Genomic DNA, 25,089 nt, shown 5'->3' with positions numbered 1-25,089 from the left:
CAGCATCACGGGCTGGCAGCAGCCTGGTTCTGGCCTCCGTGGATCTGTGGAGGTCAAAATTCGGCCACCGGTGGCCCTCACTGCTGGGAGGGAGAGCTGGCATGACTTAGAGGAGCTGTCATAGGAGCCGCTTAGAGGAGCTGAAGGGCAGAACCAGGCCGCTGCTGGCCCATGCTGCTGCGGGAGGGGGGAGCTGGCAGGGCTTGCAAGAGCCCTTGAACTGGGTCGCAACAGTTTGACCCAGCTTGACAAAACTGACCAGACCACCAGCTGTTTGAACTGAACCAGTTCACAGACTGGCAGTTCAGTTTGAATTTGGTTTGAACTGGAACCAAACTGCCTGAATTGGTTTTGTGCACACCCCTAACTGGTTGGTCCTGGAGTCTTGAAACATGGTCTTAGAGCCGTGAAACATGCCACACATGTGGGGAAGGAGGTCCGGGGCCCCTAGAGTGAAATTGAAGATAATCGGCCAATCATTGGATTTTTGGTGAATGTTTGAATTGTGTGTGTGTGTAAAAAAATGGCTAAAAATTATGAAATCTGGCTTGAAATAAGCCAGAACTCTACAAAAACATCTGAAATTGAAGATCCCCCTTGGACCATCATTCCACCATTATCTGCTGCATGCTTCTGTGTGCTGGAGGGGAATGACATAATATTTGGCTATTTGTCTCCACACCTGACACAGGGAAGCATCCTCCTCCTATGTTAGATTGGTGTGGTGGACAAACTCCTCACAGTGATTAGGCAATGTGCAAGAAAAGAGGAGGAGGAGGAGGTACACATATATCCTCTTGTCCCACAGAGTTGACTGACTAACTCTGAAGCCCCTCATTTGTTCCAACTGGATATGTAGGAAGGACGGCAAGTGCAGCTAAGTCGGTCATGGCTTTCTCCTCATTCTCTCTCCCGCTCAAAGTGGATTGAGGCTTGGAGGTTTTTGATCTCCAGACCCAAGAGACACCCAGAAACCCACAAGTACAGTAGCAGACATGGAGCTATCAGCAGCATTTGTAGTTATCTGGATCACTGAAAAATGTTTTCACATATTGTTACTCTTTTCAGGAATCAAAGCTGCAGATGCCAAAGAATTGAAATTGATTGCTTCTCAACCCTCACTGAAGCATGTTTTTAATGTGGCTAACTTTGATGGCATTGTGGATATACAGAATGAAATAGTCTCTCAAGTGTGCTCAGGGGTTGATGAACAATTGGGTGAACTGATTAGTGGAGAAGAAGGTAAGAATTTTTTGAAAGTTTCACAGGAATTAGACCTTGAGGCTATTCTCATGACTGCAGGAAAGTAGGAGAAGGGAGCCCAGCCCGCTTTCCTGCGGTCATGGGAACTGCTGGGAGCCATGTGGCTCCTGGAGATAAGCCCGCTTAAGTCCCCCCCCCAACGAGGTTAGCGGAGTGAGCGCTTTGCTAACCCCATTTTACTGATAGTGTGCTGCTGTGGCTTTGTGCTGCAGCGACACACAAGTAGACCCCTCACCGGGAGGCTACAAGCAGCCTCCCCCCCTCAGGGGTCTCCCCAGAATGCCCTGTGCACTCACACCGGGCAATGTGGGACTTGCGGGGGTCGGGCAGCCCCCGATCCCTGATGCCCCTGCTGGCTCCATGACGGAGACATGTGGGCGGCCGATACGTCTGCCCAGGAATGGCTCCCTGCTCACCTGCGGGGAGAATTGACTAAGCCTGCTCTCCCAGCAGAGCCCAGTAAGGCTCTGCTCACGTGGAAAGCCTCTTTGTGTTCAGTGTAAGACAGATGCTCTTCTAAGATGGCACCTGCTGTGATATATATGTACACAAAGAAATTATGTTTCTTTTCTTTACAATTATTTATTCATATGCAAATAGACATGCAAATATATAATAAAGAATAACTGGTTAATCAATCAATTAACTAACATTTATCTAATTGAGAGACACTCCTGGTAGATATCCAATAACCATGATGACAGGGTTTTTGTTTTTTTTTAAGAAAGGATGTCATTTCTGGCTTGCATCCAAGGAGCTTCTTTAGGTGTTCCCAAGGGCTTACACATATCTGGCAAGATTTTCATTTTAAGAGCAGATTATCTTGCCACACTAAAAGCTGCTCTGGTAACTTTATTCATTTTCAAAAGTGGTTTGCCAGTGCCATGTGGTGTGGGAGACTAACTGTTAGAGAGAATTACAACTCTCTAACAGTTGAGATAGGTGCCTTTCCATCTCTGACAACTTTAAATAAGTCCCTAAAGATTTATCTTATCACCCAAGCTTTTTAATTTAACTGTGTTTTAAATTGTTTTTAGGTTTTTATTTCTCTCTTTTAACTTGTGTTTTGACTTCTTGTAAACTGTCCAGAAACATAAGTTTGGGGCAGTAGACAAGACAAGTCTGATAGATAGATAGATAGATAGATAGATAAAAATATCCTGCTTGGGTACACAGCTGTGTCATTCTTTGGATTCTGGTCTCTGTATTGACCAATAAATACCACATAATAGAAAATGCAGGGCTTAACCTACCACGAATGAGGGTTAAGTAGGCTGTCTCAGGCAGTAGATCTGGGGTCATTTGTCACATTTACTTACACATTCACTGGTAAGTGAACTTACTTAGCATCTTTGTACATGTGCAGAGGGAAAAATAAATGGATATCTTGAATTTCATGTTAGCTCCCCTAAGCAGATATCCAGGAAGGAAGATGATTAAACAGAAAAAGAAGGAAAGGGGAGAAATGTGAAAGAAGGGAGGTAGTGGTGGTGTGATTTTTAATAGAAAGAAAGGAGGAGGGGGGAGGAAGGTAGTACTATTTGGCGCTCTGTTTCAGGCAGTAAAATATCATATACTGGCATTTTGAGAAAATCTGCGTGGACTCAAAGCAGAACAATATCTGATTGCCAAAGTGATGTTTTTATTTCTCTCCAAGACTTATGTAATTTACTTCCAGCTCTTCAGTTCTTTAGGAAAAAATACTTGATGGTGAAGCACTTAATTATCTGGAAGTACCAGTGGCTGAGGGTATATTCCTTTAGTTTACATTTAGCATGGCAATATAATGAGTGAAAGCCTGCAACACTTACCATATCTCTTTTTCACTACCTTTGAAATCTTTGAAGCTCTTCTCACAATCAGTGAGAAGAGCTTCCAATGGGTCTGCGGGGAGAGCGGGTTAACTTAAACCTCCCCGCAGATGATCTCTGAGCTGTCCCTGGACGGCCGATCGGCTGCCCACACAATGACTGGCTCTGTCACGGAACTGGTTGGGGCGGCAGGGATCAGGGGCTGTCTGACCCCTGGAAGTCACAGGATGCCCTGTGAGAGTATGTGAGGCATCCTGGGGAGACCCCAGGACCGGGAGGCTTGTTTGAGCCTCCCAATGGGGGTCTCCTCATGGGGGTCTCCTCCCAGTGGGGGAGGGTCTCCTGGCGGCCCATGATCAGAAAACCTGGGTTAGTGGAGCTCTTGCTCCGCTAACCTGGGTTAAGGGGAGGGCTACGTCGGCAGGCCAGAGAACCACTGGGCTTGCCTGTGAGCCCGGTGGTTCTCACAGTAGGGGCAAATTGTTTTCCCCCCATCGTGAGAATAGCCTCACTGTATCATACATGAGCAGGGAAGTAAACACATGTAGAATTCTACCCACATTTCTTCATTCCTTTAGAGTATATGATGATGATGTCACAGGTTAGTATGGCTTAGAAAAACTGACTGGGTGAAAAAACTTCTGTGTCCATTTTTGTGTAATTTATTTGCCTGAATACCTAAATCTGGAAGGTTTGTGAAAAATGCACCTATATCTGTTCTAAAAATTGGGTGAAAATCTCCTCACCCTTGAAACATGTTTATAACTACATTTTGCTTTTAATTTTTCAGCTATAGAGCCTCCCTCAAACCTTGTAGCAACGCAAGTATCATCAAGATCTATTAGAATCACTTGGTATCCATCTCCTAGTGATATCACTGGCTACAAGGTTGACCTCGTTCCAATGATACCTGGTGCCAAACAATACTCATTAAGTGTAGGACCTCAGACTACTGCTTTCAATGTAAAAGACCTTTCTTCAGACACAGAGTACCAAATTAATGTGTATGCAATGAAAGGACTGACTCCCAGTGAGCCAGTGACTATAATGGAAAAAACACAACCAGTAAAAGTTAAAGTGGGTAAGTCATTGGCTGGTGAAATCAACTATTACACATTGATGTTGAATTATACCAAAGTAAATTGCTACCAAGAAAAGATAAGTAGATGTAAAAGAGTGATTGTTAATTTTCTTAGTTTTTAGCTTTTAGTCTTTAGTCTTAGTCTTAGTCTTAGTTCTTTTAGTGTTTTAGTCTTAGTTCTTAGTTTTTAGTCTTTTAGATGTCAGGAAATGTTTTTGGGTCTCTTAATCCTAACACAAGCATTAAAAGATCCAAAGCTTTTCTATGGCTTTATCTGAAAGGTATAGCTAAAAGGAAAGAAAAATGAAGACCTAATCTTTTAGAGCCCCTGGTGGCGCAGTGGTAAAACTGCCTCCCTGTAACCAGAAGGTTACAAGTTCGATCCTGACCAGGGGCTCAAGGTTGACTCAGCCTTCCATCCTTCCGAGGTTGGTAAAATGAGTACCCAGAATGTTGGGGGGCAATATGCTAAATCATTGTAAACCGCTTAGAGAGCTCCCAGCTATAGAGCGGTATATAAATGTAAGTGCTATTGCTATTGCTATTTTACATTACAGTTAACAGTCAAAGGAGTGTATGCCATGTGTCATGTATATCTTATCAAGAAAGTATCCACACAGTAGGAGAACTGATCATGGTGTAGTGGCTAGAGTGCTGGACTAGGACCGGGGAGACCTGGGTTCAAATCCCCATTCAGCCATGATACTAGCTGGGTGACTCTGAGCCAGTCACTTCTCTCTCAGCCTAACCTACTTCACAGGGTTGTTGTGAGGAGAAACCTAAGTATGTAGTACTGGGCTCTTTGGAGAAAAAGTGGGATATAAAATGTAAAAAATTAAAATTAAAAATTAAGCTGACAATTATATCAGAGTCACAGAAAGAAGATAATGTAACTTTTTAATAGGAGTATATTAAAATGGTGTTAAATGGGTTAGGTGGTATTCTATTATAAATACAATGTTTATGGTAATAAAAGAAGGAATGTATCTGAACTCTATGACCTGGTTCATACACTGATTGCTGGCCCTCAGCAATGGGGAAGGGGAAGTCCCTTGCTTGTGGACTTCCTTGATGCATCTGGCTGGCCATGATTGGAAACAGGATGCTGGACTACATGAGCCTTTGGCCTGCTCCAGCAGGGCTCTTATAAATGATAAACCCCTGAATTGTTGGTTTAGTAAAATACCATAATCTGGGGAAATAGTTTTTGCGGACAAATTTAGAAGAGCAACATTTTATATTTTGGAAAAGCTATAGCAACTTGATTTGCATTTAGTAGAAGATACTTTGTAGAGAGCTAGTGTGGCATAAAGGCTGAGCTGTGAACTGGGATTTCTCTGGTTCAAAATCTCATCTTTCTTTTCTATTAATGGATCAGACAAGCTCCTATCTCTCAGCCTCAGCACTTCTACAATATGGGACTGATAATGAAGATGTGAATACTCTGAAGTGCTGTAGAAGTGCTAAGTATTACTATTGTGTTTCCTTACAGAATGTGCCCAAGGTGTGGATGTAAAAGCTGACATTGTGCTTTTGGTTGATGGCTCCTACAGTATTGGCATTGCCAATTTTGTGAAAGTGAGAGCATTTTTGGAAGTGTTGGTTAAAAGCTTTGAAATTTCACCTGAAAAAGTACAAATAAGCCTTGTCCAGTATAGCAGGGATCCTTATACGGAGTTTCCTTTGAACAGATACAACAGAATTGAAGAAATAATTCAGGCTATTAACACCTTCCCCTACAGAGGTGGATCTACAAACACAGGCAAAGCAATGACCTATGTAAGAGAAAAAGTCTTTGTTACAAGCAAAGGTGCAAGACCAAATGTCCCACGGGTTATGATTCTTATTACTGATGGGAAATCATCAGATGCTTTTAAAGATCCTGCCATAAAGCTGAGAGATTCAGAGGTAGAAATATTTGCAGTTGGTGTTAAGGATGCTGTAAGGACAGAGCTGGAAGCAATTGCTACACCGCCCGCAGAAACCCACGTTTACACAGTGGAAGATTTTGATGCTTTTCAGAGAATATCATTTGAGCTTACACAGTCTGTCTGCTTACGAATCGAACAGGAACTCAAAGAGATTAAGAAGAAATGTAAGTACTCTAGTTCATGCCATATAGAAATGCTTGGGAAGTGGATGTTGCAATTTTCCTCCCATTAATTCAATTTGTGGTGGAACAAATATTGTGGCTGCCCCTGTCATGTCTAATTGGACCCTTTGCCACAGTGCTACACCAGCTCTCACAGAACCTGTAGCATTTTTAGTTTTAGCACAAAATCCCTCCCTCCCTCACAATATTATACTTTCTTGCTTTGTTAAAAACAAGGACTGACATTGTTTTTAATGAACTTAGATTAACAAAGTGTCAGTGCTATGTGAGAAGTGCCAGTGCTGCTGAACACAGCATTGGGGGGTGTGTGTGTTGGGGTGTGTGTGTGTGTGTGTGTGTGAGTGAGATATATGTTCCCCTAGAAGCTCTTTCTGCCATGTGTAAATATGTCTTTGAGAGTCATGAAGCCCTCAGGGACATATTTTTGGGTAGTGCAAAGTGCTTCTGGGGGAAGAGGAAGTCATCACAATTTGTCCCTCTGCATGTGCATTGCTGCTGCCTTATTCTGGAACACGTAGCACCCACCCATGGTTTGTTTGTCTGGATGCCAGCCAAAGTGAAGAAATGGTTTCTGCATTCCATGTCTGGAATGTTTATGTTTATTCAGTTAATTCCCTACATGTTTTCAGGTGTCCCAGTCAGGGCAAATTTCCTCACCAATCTCCTTTGCATTAGCTTGGGTTAGCTATTTAGCGTGTGAAGAACCTGTTCCAAGACACTCCAGATTTTATCTGGTGTTAGACATTATTCAGATAACTTGACTGCTTTGGGCTTCTTAAACAATTTATATCCCCCAATAATAATTAATAATCTAAGATTACAATTTTGTGGAGGAGTCAAATTTTCTCGTCAATGCAGAACATAAGAATGATGACACAAGAGAATGCTTGTGGTTGTCCTATGAGTTACTTTTACTACTTTTCCTTCTGGGGTTTTTTGGCATTGACTGAAACTGTGCTAGCATTAATCTGGCATAGTTTCTCAATAATGGCAGGGCAGCATGATATTGTGGTGGTTCAGTATTCATGAAGCATGTGAGAGAAATTCTCAGCTTTACCATCCAACTGATGGTAGCTTTTCAAGCTGATTAAAACCAGCTTCCTTTTCCTGGAATTTCTGGTCTGTTATAAGTTTTGAGATTACTTTCATCTATGTTTAAGTTAGTCTGGTAATATAGACATGACTGTGCATACAGTACTCCCCACCCCCACCAATTTCTGGAAAATTTTCTTGCTCACAAGATTTTTATTTTCAACAGCTCTCTTACCTGCAAGAGATCTGAGGTTTTCAGAAGTGACTTCTAACAGTTTCAAAGCTAACTGGTCTCCAGCAGGAGCTGGTGTTCTGTCATACCTTGTTAAGTATAAAGTGGCTACTGGTGGAGAAGAATTGTTGGTTTCTGTACCAGCTCCAGTTACTAACACAGTTCTTACTAATTTACTACCTAAAACTACATATGCTGTCAGTGTGATTGCGGAATATGAAGAAGAAGATGGTCCTCCCCTGGAGTCAGAAGAAACAACCTTAGAAGGTATCACTTCTATTGCTCTGATTATGTTCCACCCTTTTGAAAACCAAGATGGAGGCCTGATACATGTGTTGCCATGATGATGTGGTTGTGGCCAAAAGCCAAAACCCCCCACAAAAAACCCAGACTTGGGCAGCAACCAAGTTATCATGGTTACCAGTTCACCAGGCCTGAAATGTACTCAAATTAGAGCTAGAAAGAACTGCATATGAGGAGTCCAAACCAATGAACCTGTAAATGAGGAAATGGCACTAGCCTCTTGCATTGCCTTCTGGACAAGAGTGGGGACTGCAGCATTAATTTCTAAATATTGGATTTCTCCTGTGTTGTATGTTAAAGATAGTGCTTCTCTGAAGTAAGAATATTTGTCCAAATATATAATATGCATTAAAAAGACTACTTCCAAGTGATCAGTAAGAAGACTGTGGCATATCATTGCAGATCTTATTGTATATATAAAACCTTTCTCATGTGGGCCTCTTGGGACAATTGAGGAATCCTCATTTTGTAAACCAGCTTTTCATTTCTGAACTGACAAGACCTATGCATTTCAAAATAACTTCATATTATTATTTAATTTAGAATAGTTATATATTTATAAATCACTTTCCAACAACAAAGCATTCAGAACTGGTTTACAAAACAAAAGGAATGAGAAAATGGTTCCCTGTTCCAACAGGGTTCACCCTCTATAACAAAACACAAGCCACTGGGAAAGATGCTATGCAATATGCTGAACTGATGGTATCGGTAGCCTCAGTGAATACAATTCTTCAGCATTTCACATGGATTAAATAGCCAGTTTCAAGATAAACTGCATTTTCCCCTAATTCCTTATACTGATACTTTGGTTAGAAATGAGTTGTGTCTTATTGCCTGACTGAGGTTTTGAAAGTGCTTATCATTGGACAAAGTTCTTCATACAATTTCTCCACTTGTTTCCATTTATAATAATATTCTACCATCTATAATACTATCCAAGTATAAAGTGGATAGTAATAGCCCTGTTCTTTATTAGATGATATAAAGTCTCAAATGAATATTTCTAGTATGTGTTGACACTTAGTATCTTAGTTCCATTATAAGGTATAATTTATTTAGTTTTACTAAGAAATGAACTATCCACAATAAAATGACTTGCATTTATGGTTTGTTTTGTTTGTTTTCTAGTCAAGGGATCACCACGAAACTTAAGAATAAGCGATGAAACAACAGATAGTTTTAAGGTTGGATGGTCACCAGCTCCAGGGAGTGTTCTCAGATATAGGCTTGCATATAGGCCAGTTACTGGTGGAGAGAGAAGACAAGTAACTGTCCCAGCAAATGAAAGAGCAACCACGTTACAGAATCTGAAACCAGATACAAGATATGAAGTCTCTGTTACTGCTGAGTACCAGTCTGGGCCTGGAAAGCCACTTAGTGGTCATGGGAAAACTGAGGAAGGTAGGTGGTCAACGTAATGCTTGTTAGATCAAAAGACAAGAAAGGGCATTTTCATTAGGGATGTGCATGAACCAAGGTTTGTGCCCTGGTTCAGCACCAAACTCTTTTGGTGCCATAGGGTGGGGAGTGATGAGCAGGATCTTTAAATAAAAGGAGAGCAAGTCCTTACCTGCTCTCTGCTTCCTGCTGCAGCGACGCTTGTCCCCAGTACCCGTGCCTGGCGCCAGCACCTACATGGCATCAGTGCTGGCATCTCATGTGAGTACTTGGGAGAAGCACTGCTGCAACAGGAAGCTGCATTAAAAAAGATCCCACTCTCTGCACCCCTCCCTGTGGCGCCAAACTGGTCTGGACCTTGTCTGAACCGGTTTCACACCAAACCAGTCCATGAACCTTGGCTTGTGCACATCCCTAATCTTCATACATGAAGCCACAGCAAAGATGTGTTAACGCCATGTTTAAATGTGGTGGGAAGCTGTGGCAAATCTAGCTGGATTCATCTTGGTGTAGTTGTCTTTGTGAAAAATGGGGCTGCAAACAAGTGTTGGCAGCATGTATCACATGCAAAAGCTTAATTGTGTGAAGTGGTTCTAAGACAACACACACTAAAAGAGAGGTGTCTAGCTATAAGTACTACTGCAGCAAAACATAAGACTTTTGTCTGCAATTAATCTTCAGACCGAATATTTCTTAGTATCCCTCACATTTCATATCAAGGGCCAACTCTTCCCAAAATGATACTTTTTATTCCTCCTCTCAACCAATATGGCAATCTCCAGCTTTCAGATGACTTTAGAAGGCTGTTCTCCTGGCTTCATGGTTCATATTTAAATACTGTGTTCTATCCATTGATTACATTTCTAAATGCTAATTGTTTCTGGTTACAAGTTTACATTATAGATATTTCACAGTTACTGTAAATATATCAAAGTCTTCTTTCAAGAAAGTCCTCTATATATTTCTAATGGTTTTTTTAATCACATGCAGTTCTGGGAAGACCAAGAGACCTGAGAGTTTCCGATCCTACAACATCGTCACTGAAATTATCTTGGAGGTCAGCACCTGGCAAAGTACAGAGATATCTTGTAACATATACACCAGTGTCAGGAGGTGAAACTAAAGAAGTAACCTTAAGTGGAGATACCACCACCACAGTACTCAGAGACTTGGAGCCAGGAACGAGATATGATTTATCTGTGACTGCCCTGTATGCATCGGGAGCAGGGGATGCTCTTTCTGGACAAGGAACCACTCTTGAAGGTAAAAACAGCTGAATTTCACTAATTATTTGCCAACATTGATGTGCAGTTCTAACATCTCCTTTAGAACTGGCAGCACCATTGCTACCTCTGGAAGTAGCAGTGCTGCTGTAGGTAACCACTGGTAGTGCTACCCGTGTTACCATATTTATTTGCATTGCATATTGGAACAACCTGTGGTAACACTGGTAGCGCTAGTGCCAGTTTCCTACATCAGTGCTGCTTGCAGTGCCACAAGTTCTAAAGGAGACATCAGAATTGCACATCATGTTGGCCATTGTTATTACTAAAGACCTTTTGCCCGCCCCACTGTTCCAGTCTCAGCCCCTTCTCAAAGAGGATGTTATATGGCCAGTGAGGATAGCAGTCAGACACTGCATCTCTGTGTTTACCCCAACAAAACACTGGGATGCCAGATCCTTCCACAACCCCACCTCCCTGATATGCTGGTTGTATGGTTATTATTTTGGTGTAAGATCACTGTTAAATTTTTTATATAGTTCTGTCACATTATTCATATATCAGAGTAAACTGGAAAAGGGTTTTTGTTTTGCTTTATTTTCAATTCCCAGAAGGTGCTAAGGGTGAAAAGAATATGATGTATTTATTAAGCATTCTGAATGGAGGGATCTGAAACAACAACAAAACCCTACTACTTTAAAATTTGCTTTGCGTCTTAATCTTCATTGCTTGATTGCTTGATTGTTTGCTTATGCACTATCCAGACAACATAATGTCTAGTTATATAAACCAGTCCAGGGTTCATGGTCTGATTCATGGGCGCTGTGTGCAAAGTCAAATATCAGCTTTGTAACTGATTGTGATGAAAACAGTGAATTGTTTTTAAAAGTACATTCCAAATAATGATAATGCTGTGTATGGCATTGCTGATATAATTAGTATCCTGAAAACCTGAATCCTAAATGGTGAGCCACACTAAAATGAACTGTGTAATTGTACTAACACTTAGTCATATTAGGATGAAAGATAATGAGCTTCTCAGCTATTCAGATTAGAACCTAGGTTCTATATTCACTATTTTAGATATAAAGGTTGTTCACATCACCTCGCTGGGGAGGGTGGGTGGGGAGGCAGGCTCCTCCCTGCCTACTGGCGCACAATTTCCCTTCCCCTTACAGCTCTGCCGCTCACACAGCACATGAGTGGCGCTGCACTGAAAGGCAGAGCTGGGATCCATAGGAAGAAGTCCTATGACATCCCACAATGCACTACACCAGGAGTGCAGTACATTGGGGTATTCCCCCGCTTCTGGAAGCTCTTGCCACCTGGATTTGTGGATGCTCTGGTTGCAGGCAGCCTGTGCATTAGCACAACCAGGGAGTCGGGTAGAAGAGTGTGCTTGCGCCCTTCCACCTCACTATTTGCCTGGGTAAAAAACCCCGGGCTACCCCGGTGAAGAGTGTCAGGATTAGGGGTGTGCAGAAAATCAGGTTGCCCAGTTCGGGTCTAGTCCGAATCATACTCAAACTGGACTGCCTGCATTTTCGATTTTGGTGGTTCGGTTCAGGTTCAGGGAGGTTCGCGATTAAAACAATTTCTTTTTTTGAGATATAACTCACCTCCGCTGCTCTGGGGGGGCTTCACCAAGGCCATGGGAGAGGGGTCTCCAGAGGTTCCCCCTCCCCTGCCAGCCTCCATTAACATCCAAATTGCCCGGTTCAGGCGGTCTTTGGTCCGGTTCTGGCCTGCACTCCATTGCAGTGGCCATTTTGGAGGCTACCATGCATGCCCAATGGACCTCCCTACTGGGCCTCCAAAATGGTTGCCACAACGGAAGGCAGGCCCAGAACAGGTTGAAGACCACTCAAATTGGTCAATTTGGACATTAACGGAGGCTGGTGAGGAGAGGGGGGACCTCTGGAGACCCCTCCACAGTCTTGGAGAAGCCCCCCAGAGTGGTGGCAACAAGCTATATTTCTAAAGTAAATATTTTTTTTTTTAAAAAAAAAACTTAGAGGCCCCCCCCCGAACAGGCCGGGGTGGGTTGGTCCAATATTGAACCATTGAACTGAACTGGTTCAATGTTGAGCAGGTTCAGAATCGAACCTTTGCACACATCCCTAGCCAGGATTGGGACCAGTTCTGGTGCTCCCCATGAGCAGCCCTATCCGGTTATGGCTATGCAGGCCTGGGTAGGGCTGCTGGTGTGAACTACCTTATAGTTTCGAAATTGACTAGTTATAAGATATAAAGAAGCAAATCTATCTTCACTAGAACAGAGAGAACATGAGCCAGAAAGAGCAAGGCACTGCATGCAATGCTTTTATGAATAAAATCTTTGTCTGTGTAAATGTGGCCAGGTGTGAAGAACGTTGGCTTATTCCAGCAGCATCCTATCATTCTTCAAGCATTTTGAGGAGGGGATTCCTCAACAGCAGGGCTGCCCAACTTGGGCCCTCCAGCTCTTGTTGGACTGCAAGGCTCATCATCCACAGTCACCAAGTGTGGGGGATCACTGTTGTCAGGGGTGATGGGATTTTAGTTCAACATCTCCAGGAGGGTCAAATGTGTGCAGCCCTGAGTTAGACAAATGGATAACTGACCTTCAGTTAGGGATCATGTGAAATATCCTGCCCCTCTCTATGTCCCCACTCCAGTTGCAGGGAGCCCTGCATCAAAAGGAGTTGTTTCATTACAAACAAGATTTCCTTTCTAGAAGTCGCATTTCACAAATGGCATGAATTCTGCGTGTATCTGATGGGTTGGTTACAGAAAAGAATGTGATGTCTTTATTAAGCACTCTGACTGGAGAGATTAATCAGTCTGCACAGCATACATTGCGGGATGGGTTTGATAACTGGTTACTGTCATGGTATTAGTGTCTGCATTGTATCAGGAGCAGCAGTACTAGGACTGGGTGGTCTCCTTTCTCAATGGGTATCTTTCCTAATGGTCAGTCCATGATGTGATAGTGTCAGACTCACCATGAGTGTGGACAGCCTAAGGCCTAACGTTTGCATAAGCACTTTTGGAAATATTGGACTCAGGTTGCCAGTTGTTTCAGCATAATTTATTTGGGCCCAGAACAAACTTGTAAAATGGACCCTCTTCTCTTCCCTTCTACAAAAGACACCTGTTTGGGAAAAGCTGGAGGATTGATTGGTGTCCTTTAGCGTCTCTAGATTCCTTTGTGTAAGCTCTATAGAACCAGACATGGCAATAGGGAATTTATGTATATGCATGAGAAGTGACAATGTCCTTTAGACACTATTTCCTCTCCCTGGATCTAGAACTAGCCCTTCTATGTGCTCTGGAAAACTGAGGCCTGGCTCATTTGCTCACATATATTCGAGGGCCTGCGCATCCTGTCGGCAGCACTGCCTCTGACTGGCCCGCTGACCAAAATGCCCCTAATTATTGTGGTGCTTGGCTCCCCTCTTGCCTGTGCTCAGAAACTGCTGGCAGGAATGAGTACAGTCTGGGATGTGTAGTTCTTGAGAGAGCATGTCGCATAGGGAGCCACAGGTCTCTCTGTTACTTGAACTATAAGTCCCAATGTTTATTCTCTTTCCTGAACAAGCATATGCCCCCGTCTCCCGTCTTTCTCAGAGGAGCTGATTAGTACCTCCCTGTTGCTTGTCCTTTCCTAACACTACTTCTCATTGGCTCCAGCATATTAAAAGACCTTACAAGAGCTGGAACAGATAGAGAGAGATAAGCCAGATAATCCTTTTTGCCCTGTACCAATAAGACTAATAAACAAATAACCCAATGCCCTATTTATGAGTAATCCATTCAGATTCTGGGATCCTATTCTGGCAGCAGCTTTTAACTGAGTTGGAGAGTCCCTAACCCTTGGGGGTGACTTTTCAAGAAGCTGGTTTTGGGAGGAGGAGGACTGAATCCCTACTTTTTCACACAGCACATAATTAATCTGTGAAATTCTCTGCCATGGGATGTGGTGATGGCAATTAGCTTGGATGGCTTTAATAGGGGCTCAGACAAATTCATGGAGGGCAGGTCTATCAGTGGCTACTTGTCTGGTGACTATAGGCCACCTCCAGCCTCAGAGACAAGAATCCGCTAAATACCAGTTGCAGGTGAGCCACAGCAGGAGAGAGGGCATGCCTGCTCCCTGTAGCCCAGAAGTAGGTCCCTGAGCTTGCACAGCTCTCAGTGACCTACTTTTGAGTTTCAAGAAGCACCTCTGTGGCAAAGGAGATCTGTGGACATTGCACCCCCCCGCCCCGCCAAATTTGTGTGCAGTGTTAGTCTGGAATGCACTAGCAGTGCCTTCCAAGTACCAGTGCTTCGTGCTGGTGCTTCCTTCTTCTGCATATGAGCCTGTAATATCTTCCTTTATTACATATGTATTTATTTTTATAGATACTGTAATAAAGATTTATAACACTATTCAAAACTTTCTCTCTCCTCCCCACTTCCTTTCATTATCTTGTTCTATACCTATGCTTAATAGGATTATTTTGGACTATTTATTTTTTATTCTATGATATTTGGTCAGACTCTAAGTATGTGATCAGGTGCGGTCAGTTTCCTCTGTTCTCCAAATTTAGTTCTGATTTGTTGCATTATAACCTATCCATGATCAAAATGTCCCTCAACTTGGAAATCCAGTCTGTCTCTTTCAGTGACAGAGGTAATGAATTCTGCCATTTCTGTGCATAGTTTACAAAACATTCATCCTCTGGAATGTGTTTGTTTTTGAAATGGATAAGAAAATTTCACAAACATGCTGCAGCTGAATTTTTTGAGCTCTTGTGAAGCTTTCATTCTGACATGACCTGGATTACTTTATGAGGAAAGAGAAGCAGAAAGCTGACTGAGTACTAAAAATGATTTTTAAACAACATTGCCAGAGGAGATAAGGCGACATTCTAAACTGATCACGATTACAATTAGCACAGAAATAGGGCAAGTTCTAGCCTCAGCCCATCCTGAATACTCTTAGAACAAGCTGGCTTCTGCGGGTGGGATGAAAGAACTGTAGGCTTATTGTGTGTAATGGAAGAGAATTATAAGATAGACTTGAAAGAACAAGGGGCGGAAGGCAGAAAATACTTTGGGAATATAAGTAAGAATGGGATGCATTGTCACAAAGAACCAATTTTTTTCTTCACATAGTCATGAGAAATTATGTGAGTAATATTGATGAAGCAAATGGTATGAGTTTCAGATGCACAGTCAGCGGGGCTGCCATTTATGGAGGGGGGAACTGGCCCTCATTGTATTTCATATCCCATATGATTATTCCTCAGGAACATCTGTGTCTCTGGTAATGATATATTAAAAAGTAACCACAATAAAAGAGCTTATAATAAATACATTGCTTTTTGGCAATCTAGTCTTGAAAATAATCGAGAGAAGTCCTTTGAAAATGGCATTGAATTCACATTTGTTAAATCTTTGCCACAAATGTTTCTGTGGATCCAGTTATTTATCTGCACCCTGTGACCTAACTCATGTTCGGGTGAAGAGACTGATGCTTTGCATGCTTTTATTTATTTTTTAAATCAGTTGGTTGGCTGTTCTCATTTTAAGACTTTGTGGATTATTGAACCTTAGTTGTTAGCAGAATAGAATTTTATGTGTGAACTGGAGAAAACTTGAGGTGGCTGCTTGGAATATCATCCAATCCAGCCTTTCCCAACCAGTGTGCCATTGGTGTGCCGCAGTAGTTAAGGGAGATGGGGCCCGTGTTCACCCCTCTCCATAGGAGCCTCTCGGAGTGAGGGAGATAATGAAGAAAATAGGGAGGGGTAGAGCTGGGCCCTCTGGAGCTGGGGCCCCGGGTTCTTTGAACCCATCCGCTCAATTATAGCTACACCCCTGGTGTGCCATGCTGGCTCACTGGTTGGTGTACCATGCTGACTTGTTCAAATGAGCTCCAAAAGTGGGGAGTTTAGGTCCTCTATGCTCCAGGAGGGACATGAGGGATGAGTCTAGGAGGGATGAAAGGCTGGGGGAGGGAGGAAGCATAGATGTCGTATGACAGCTTCGCCATTCTCTCTCTCTCTCTCTCTCACACACACACACACTCACACTCACACTCTCTCACTCACACTCTCTCTCTCACTCACTCACTCACACACTCACTCACACCATTTCTCTGAAGGGGTTGCAGTGTGTCTCCACTTTTTAAAATGTAAGTTATGCCCCAGGATGAAAAAGGTTAGGAAATACTGATGAACTCTATGGTACAATACTGCCTAGATGCTGCTGTGTGAGAAAATCACTATCTAACTAGCTTGGTATTTACTTACCTACCTACATATCTATACATCTTATCCCCTCCCACATGGAAATCTCGTTGGTCATCACTACTGGAAGCATACTGGAGGGCATACCTTTGTAGGAGTTATTCCTGTTGCAGAAGATGATTTTTGATTCTTGCACGAACTCCACGAAATCATGCATCACACATCTCCTCAAATCACCATCTATTTACCCTGTGATCTGAGAGATCTCATGTGTCTTTCTTTGTGTTCTTCAGCTACCTTCCCTAGCTACAATATAACTTTGTTTTCCAGCCCAATCATATTATGTTTTCTGGGATGTACTGATAATTAAATAAGCTTTATCAGAAGCTTTTATTATCAGCTTTATCAGAAGCTGATAAAGCTGTTCAAATTAAATACCACTAGTTTAGGGGTTTTCACCCAAAGGTACTTGAACTCCTGGCAGTACTTTGAAGCTTTGTAAGGGGTACATAGGGTACACAGAACCCTCCCACTTCCCTGACTCTCTTGCAGTGAGGGAGATTCACTTGCTCCCTTTCCAGGAGGGGAGGGAGAAGTGTGTCAGGCAGCACCCCTTCCTCCTACTCCACCATGTGATTGGCTGACTGTATGCTCAGCTCCGCCCACCCCTCCCTCAGCCTGACTGACAGGTTCAGCAGTGCTGGCTGATGCTGTGTTGGCCCTGACTTTGCTTATGTGAAGAGGAGATAAGAGAGGTGGAGCCAGTGCAGTGGTATACTGTGGAGACCTGACCATGAGGCTCCAGAGGACAGGAGGAGGAAGGAAGTCACAACATAGTTAGGGGTTTGGGTTTTCCTTTCTTCCTTCTGCCTGATTCCAGGGCAGATTCACTTAGCTTGTATTTTATATCCCACTGACTTTGTCAAGTTTTACTTTTGGGGTCACAATTCATGACAGTTTATATGGGGTACCTGGATTGAACCTTTGAGATAGAAGGGATATACGTGTTAAAAAGTCTGAAACCCCTGCACTAATCTAACATTCTTTGAAAGTACAGGTGTTCTACCAGGAATTAGCCAGTATTCCACCAGTGGACCACAATCTTCTTCACACCTAATCCCCAATTTAAGCAATATTAAGAACATAGGACTTTCATTTATATTTATATTTATATTTTTAATATAGAAAAGGGGTTCCCATTCTTGGGACTCCAGATGTTGTTAGACTACAACTCTATCTATCTATCTATCTATCTATCTATCTATCTATCTATCTATCTATCTGAAGTCAGATTTGTACACTGCCCCAAACTTTTGTCTCTGGGAGATTAACAATTTACTTGTTAAAATCTACTTGTGCTATATGTGCACAGGAGTTTAACAACTTACATCATTACCAGCTACAATGGCATTCATTGTGACTGGGGATGATGGAAGTTGATATAGTGGATGCTTTATAATAGATTTCATCTTGATTTTCTTCAGGTCTATTACTGCTTTTGGTCATCCTAGATATTATAGCACAAGTAGATTTTTTTAAAAAGTTAAGATATTTCACCTCATCATTTTCCTCCCTATGGCCCCTTCAGGTTTTCCATTTGAATGCCCCCCGCCCCCCCGGTCTGGGCCAAACTTAGGGGTCATACACTAGAAATAAGTTATAATGGTAAACACAGCAATTGTAATGAAAGGAAAGCCAGTAGATGGCTAACAATCAACTATTTCTGAGAGCTACTGTTTTTCTAATCTGTTTTTCCGAAGGAGAGGAGGTGGTAAGAGCAGATCTGGCAAGAATTTACTTGTTTGCCTTGAGGCACAATGTCAAATGACAAGAACATGCTGTATGTTGTCTGTTAGATACATTAGTTTGAATTGAATTGGGGTTTTTGGTTTTTGCAATTTTGAAAGAAAGGCAGATTTGCTTCTAGGTCTGGCAGATTGCTTAGGTGATATTAATCATAATGTAACAGGGGTGCAGCTAGGCAATTTTGGACCCTGGACCTAATGAGCTTACGCCCCCTCGCCTGGTAAAACAGGCATCCCCCCCCATATATATCTCACCACAAACCTGCAGGTCTGGGCCAGAGTGCCTTTGCCGATGATGATGATAATAAATAAAAATAAAAATAGACTACGCAAGCCCCAGTGGATTCACACAGCTTCTTGACCATTCACAAACTAACTGGGACACAACATGTATCTCTTGCTCCAGAGTTCAAACACAATACCAACTTGGAAAATATAGTGCATTCGTAAGTCGGGATTTGTGAGTCGGCTTGAGGTTGAGCCAGTTCACACTTGAACTGGTTTGTTCTTGATCTGGACTGGGCCCGGTTTGGCTTGAGGTTGAGCCAAACCCATTGGGTTGGTCCGGAGTCCATTCAGATTTTTGGTTTTTTAAAACAAAAAATGGCAGACTTATTGCCATTGCAGGGCTTTGAAGGGTGCTACTGTGGCCACGGGGAAGATCTCCTGATGTTCCCTCCCCCTCCCCCCCGCAGCCTACCCCTGGTTGTTTTTGGTCCCTTTGGGGCTGGCCTCTTTGCGGTGGTGGTTGGCCATTTTGGAGGCTGCTGCACATGCCCATTGGTCATCTTTGTAGTTGGGGTCATGACCTGGCCACACAGATGGCCAGTGGGCATGCACAGCAGCCTTCAAAATGGCTGCCGCCGCCACAGAGAGGCCTGTAACAGGCCAAAAATGGCCTGAAAGAGAATGAAAATGACTGGGAAGAGGCCAGTGGGGGGGGGGGGAAGGGGGAAATGAGGAGACTTCCTGCAGCTGTGGCAGCACCCTCTGAATCTCCACAGTGGCAGTACATCTGACATTTTTTGTTTTTTTAAAATCAACCCCACCCCCCGCAAGCCATGTCCGAACTGGTTCGGACTAGAGCTGTACCGGGCCCCGTTCTAGTGTGCACAGAACTGGACTGGACCTGGTTCAGTTCAAGTCCAGTTCTGCTCAAACTGAACCAGATTTTCTAGTTTTGTGCACACCCATATTTGCAAGGGGAAATTATAACCACAACACATGTCACTTGCTTCACAGTTCTCATGCAGACTCTTTGGATCACCAACAAACTTGAACATAGTGCTTTTATTAAAAACAAAGTTGTTTGTTTAGTCAGATGTAATGGTTAGTTCTATTTTCACTAGGCATGAGTTACTCTTTGGACAGAGATAACTCTTTATGGCAGCTTTACTGCACTAGGGAAAAAATCATTAAAATCACAGGATTGACCAATTTTCTTGAAATAAAAATACACAGAGTCCTGCCATCTTGGGTTACATTTGTGCCCAGTTTCAGAACTCTAAGCCCAGCAATACTGGAAATGTAAAGGGTTGGGCAAAAGTGGGGCATTTTGCACTTTTTTATGAAGGCAAAAGGAAGATTCCTTTATATGGGCATGGAATGATGGTCCAAGGGAGTGGTGGTGGAGGTGTTCCAGAAGTTTTTGTAATTTTCTGCCATAAAACAAGCCACTTATAGGACTTATTTTAAGGTTTCCTAAAATTAAAAAAAAATCATTAAAAATCAAAGGATTAACTGATCCATTTCAAAATAAATACACAAAGTGATGCTAAATGTTCCTACATCTGAGCCCAATTTCAGAACTCTTAAGCCAAGCCATTCTAGAAATATATATCTATGCATAGGAGAATTCTGCCATCTCTTATAAACTAGATAATGATTTTGTCCCTTTTTCTAAAAGAAGAACAATCCTTCTATTTAAATAATATAGGCATGCTCCTTAAGTAATCTGTGACAAACAGAAACACTCAGACTTTTATTTTCCTCTGGAGGACCTTGTCATGTCATAATATTTTTGATTTCACATTTTCTGCATCACACTTTTAATTGCATAGAGGTGTTTAAGTAGCAAACCAAATAAGGTGTCCTGTGATTTTTCTGCTGTTTTCATAGTTAACTTTAAAATGTTTTAGAGATGGAGAACCTCCTACAGAGTGAATCAGTCCCAGTGCAAGTGACATTTCCTTACAATGAAGTTTTTAGCATATCATAGGAACGTTACGCACATGTTTTGAGTTGCAAGTACTTGTACCACACAAAGAGACTTTGTGTCTGCCCAAAAGATTTAGTGCTGTCTCATGCATTATTTAAAAATCATACATTCTTAATTTTTTGATGCTGACATTTTCAAGAGAGTTTTGCCAGTTGTCAAACAATCATGTCACTTATCCATTCTGTGGGAATGCCATAATTCTAGGAAAAAACAAATCAAAATAGAGGAAGTGATCGGCTATACAAGAAATCTGTAACTGGCTTCTTCTAAATGGATCTCAGAACAAATTGCATATTATATAACTGCTAGATATTATGCATTAAGGAAGACGTTTCCACCTCTTGACAACAGTGTATTTGCTGTTACTGATTAAACTCTTGGCTGCTTTCCATTCACTTCGGGTGGCCTTCATGGACCATTCTGAATCTGGTAATTCTGTATTCCATTGGCCACAATGGAAACTGTGGCTGCAAATTTGCTATAATCTTTAGAATGCACCACCCGCTTCTTCATTGTATTAGGAAGCATAAGGCAGGAATACGAAAGCCTAAAAAAGAGCAAGAAAATTATGCTACGACTGAATCACACACCAAGACTCTTCTTTCATATGTGTAGCTGGGCATACTTTTCTGGTCCAGTGTTCTCTCTAACAGGGATTTCCAGATGTTGTTGACTACAACTTCCATAATCCCCAAGCAAAAGCCATTGCAGCTGGGGATTCTGGGAGTTGTAGTCAACTATATCTGTGAATTGCCATTAGACGGAACCTGCTCTTGTCCCATTATTACTACCATCTACCCCTGAGCAGTGCACATAAGTGGACGACAAGCATAGAATGGAGACAAGACCAGTGTGGATTGTGTGATGTGTATCAGAACAATATCCAATGTGATCCAACCCTGGAGAAAGTATAGCCCCAAATTGTGTTTATATCTTATATGCATATGCTGTGAAAGATATGAAATTCTAATGGTATGCAATACATGATGGAGTTTTGGCTGTTCTTGGAATGATTTCACCCATCCACTGAACATCAACATGTCTTTGCCATTTTAGCTGTACTGCAGACAAAGAAATAACTTCTAATATTGGTAACACTACTCTGTAAGGTCGTGCATCTGACTTTTGGTCTCTGCTCTCAAGGGCTCGATATAGGAAGATGCTGAAAGGCATCATCTTATACTGCGTGGGAGGAGGCAATGATAAACCCCTCCTGTATTCTACCAAAGACGACCACAGGGCTCTGTGGGTGCCAGGAGTCGAAATTGACTTGATGGCACACTTTACTTTTCAAGGGCTATAGGGAAGGAAAGAGCTTGCTTGGCTTTCCCAGCACCTGAGCAGCAGTTGTTCTTGCTTTCGCCCACATGTGTGGTGACATGGCAAAGGCAAGAGCTGAGAGCAGAAGGACTTCCTCTCCAACATCCCTGGGTGCCTGGTGCAGGTGCTCATTCCCCCCAGCTCACTGAAAGTGGTGGCAGGCCAGGGGGCAGCTGTTAAACCTAGCAGCGATCATGCACACATTTGCCAGCTGAGGTTACAGGTCCATTTAATCTTGGCAAAATGCCAGGTTCAAAAGTGGAGCTAGGCACGGGGGCAGCTCTGGGATTGGGCTTGATTCTTACACTTCACATATGCAGCTTAGCCCAGGATGGGCTGCCCTAGCCAGGGCTAGGCTGCATGTGTGAACAGCCTCTACTTCTCCCTGAGAGAGAGAGAGTGAGAGAGAGAGAGAGAGAGAGAGTGAGAGAGCACGAGCCAGCTTGGTGAATGATCCTAGGTAGTAATTTCAATGAATCGGCAGCAAAATGTCAATGACCTCGGAGCAGAGCCTCATCAGAGCAGAGCCTCATCGGTACAGCCTCATAACAGAAGAGTCCTTATGGGGGAAATTATCCTTGGGCATCCTTGAGCCAGACCATTTTAGAGCCTTAATCATTGAAATGAGCACTTTGAACAGGGCCTGAAAACTAACCAGGAGCCAGTAGAGCTGCTTCAAAATTGGTTTAATATGCCCCTAGTTATGAGCATCAATCTATAGCTGGGTTGCCTCATTCTGAACCAAATTCCAGAATCCTTGCCTCTCTCCTATAAGTGCATCTCTCTTTTCCGTGGAACACTAATGGCAAGGATGGGAATATTTTGTGTTTGTGCCTATTATTGCTGGTTTTGTGATTTTCATTTTATTATGGTAAGCTGCCGTGAGTTCATGTTATAAAAGATAGTGGTTGACATCCTGATTAAGGAAGCACCAGCACTTCTCACAAGTTACTGCACTGCAGACTAACAAAATTCTGCTGTGTGTATGTATGTATTTTTTACTGATCTTTCTTGCCCCCGAAGTGCTCTCTGTGACCTGCAAGTAAGTCCCTGAGGGTTGCACAGCCCTTAGGGACCTACTTCTGGATTGCAGAGAATGCTTCTGGGTTCAAACAAGATTGGCCAAAACCACCTGCTCATGTAAATCACAGAGCTGCACTAGAACTCTCTTAGTCAGGATATCAGGGGGCAGGTATAAATTTATTTTAAAAATAAATACGGAAATAAAGTAAATTGTGGCCATCTAAGAAATAGGCTTCTTCTTCTTCTTCTTCTTCTTCTTCTTCTTTTTTGGCCTTATTTCTAAGAATGTGGAACTTGTAGTTGCACAGATTTGTTTCTTCATAGACACATTATAGGTTCTTTTGAGGAAAACATTGCCAGTGAACTCCTACATGCCCTCTTGTTAATTTGCTCACACACACACACACAAAGTCAAGGCTTGTGTCCCTTAGCACACTTACTATGAAGTTAGGAGGACATTTCCAAATAAAATGTATTTAAGATCAGGGTGCTATTCAATATGTTATTTATTATACATTTTCTGACTTAAAGAGCAATATAAATGAAAGTCATATTTTCCTTCATACTAGAAAAGGTGTCGTCAGCAGTTCCCAGCTATTTGAGCCTAACATTTCCACTTAGTCTTTATGACTTGCGTGGAAAGTTCTTTTTATTCAGCAAAAACACAGAAAATTTAATACCACAGGACTTCTTTGGTCCCCACAATTCACATTTTTTAGTAATTCATAGGCATTATACATCATTGCAAATAAATTAGTTTCTTCTGCTATCTAGTGGTACATATCCTAGTTTAGCTGATAATTGTTTCAGACATATAATTATTTTTGCAGTATTTCCATTATATATTATGAGCTGTAGTCTTTCAGGGTTAATTGCTGAAAATTTACTATATCTGCAGATAGTTTAATACTGAAGTCATACTTTAGCAGAGGCTTAAATTGAAGCAGCCAATGTAAAGTGGTCCGTGTATTTATATTACATTAAAATGTGGAAATAAAAGCCTTTTATTATGAGACATCTGTACATTCTATCAGAACAGCCTTTCCATATTTTCCCCCATTTGGACTGCATTCATATTCTCTATTTGAATGAAAAAGCCACATTTTCAGAGTAGAAGCTTTACAGCAAAATGAAAAGGAAACAAAACAAAACTGGTGGCAGTTACTTTTGAAGTCCAATCCCTTTCCAATTCCAGGAAAACTATGCTTCTGGGATTCAGTCTCAAGCCCAAACTTAATGATTGATATCCAGACTAAATTACTCAGTAGCAGTACTCAATAATTACTCTAAAGGACTATTTCCAATAGGACTACTTAGGAGTAGTTTAGTCTAAATGTCAGCCAGTGAATTCAGTGGGCTTTTCAGATATAAATCAGGCAGAATCATGAACTTTGAGCCTTTTCAGAGCACAGCATTATCTCTATATATACTTCTCTAAGGCATACCCGTGGCTAATCCCATGTGTGGCAGCTCTTGTGAGAGTTTACGAACAGCTGCTGGTAATTGCGAGAGCAGGCAAGGAGGGAGGGAGACAGAGGAGGAGGCAACGGTTCTGCCATTGCGAGCCACTGAGGACGGCCGAGGAGGTGGTGAAAATGGGGCCTCTGGCCTCCTTGTGAGGAGAATAAGAACTGGTGGGGGGAGGGAGGGAGGTGGGGGAGGTTGAGAAGACGGCGCCGCTGCCACTGTGAGTGGCCGAGCAGCCAAGAAAAATGGGTTGCTGAGCTCCTTGTGAGGATGACGAGAGCTGGCGGGGGGAGGGATGTCGAGGAGGAGGCGGTGTTTGTGAGTGGCCGAACAGGCAGTGAAAACAGGGCCGCCGACCTTGTGAGGAGAATGAGAGCTGCTGGCGGAAAGGGCGGCGAGGGAGACTGGCTGAAGGGATGGGAAGAGAATTGGCTGAGCCCTGAAATGGAGAGGGAGGTAGGGAGAACTAGGGGCGAAGATGCTCTGCGCCTGGGTCAGCTAGTTCTGAATATTGCTTGTATATTCTTTGTGAGTATATAATACCCATGCGGATCACGGTGCTTCTTATGGGCAGCCAAG

At 42.6% G+C, this 25,089-nt stretch overlaps 1 protein-coding gene across 4 annotated transcripts in view; it reads left to right on the top strand.

Moving 5' to 3' along the window:
- The window catches only part of COL12A1 (collagen type XII alpha 1 chain), a 159,390-nt gene that overhangs the window by 6,954 nt on the left and 127,347 nt on the right, over positions 1-25,089 (top strand). For all 4 annotated transcript variants that reach the window (XM_053286902.1, XM_053286901.1, XM_053286904.1 and 1 more), the window contains exons 6-11: positions 1,069-1,242; positions 3,865-4,155; positions 5,648-6,250; positions 7,527-7,799; positions 8,967-9,239; positions 10,227-10,499. In XM_053286902.1, coding sequence (XP_053142877.1) covers positions 1,069-1,242; positions 3,865-4,155; positions 5,648-6,250; positions 7,527-7,799; positions 8,967-9,239; positions 10,227-10,499 — 1,887 coding nt within the window. The remainder of the gene's footprint in view (positions 1-1,068; positions 1,243-3,864; positions 4,156-5,647; positions 6,251-7,526; positions 7,800-8,966; positions 9,240-10,226; positions 10,500-25,089) is intronic.

The sequence above is a fragment of the Hemicordylus capensis genome, chromosome 1 (assembly GCF_027244095.1).
Source record: "Hemicordylus capensis ecotype Gifberg chromosome 1, rHemCap1.1.pri, whole genome shotgun sequence".
Lineage (NCBI taxonomy): Eukaryota > Metazoa > Chordata > Lepidosauria > Squamata > Cordylidae > Hemicordylus > Hemicordylus capensis.
This window is presented reverse-complemented; position numbering and strand designations above follow the sequence as displayed.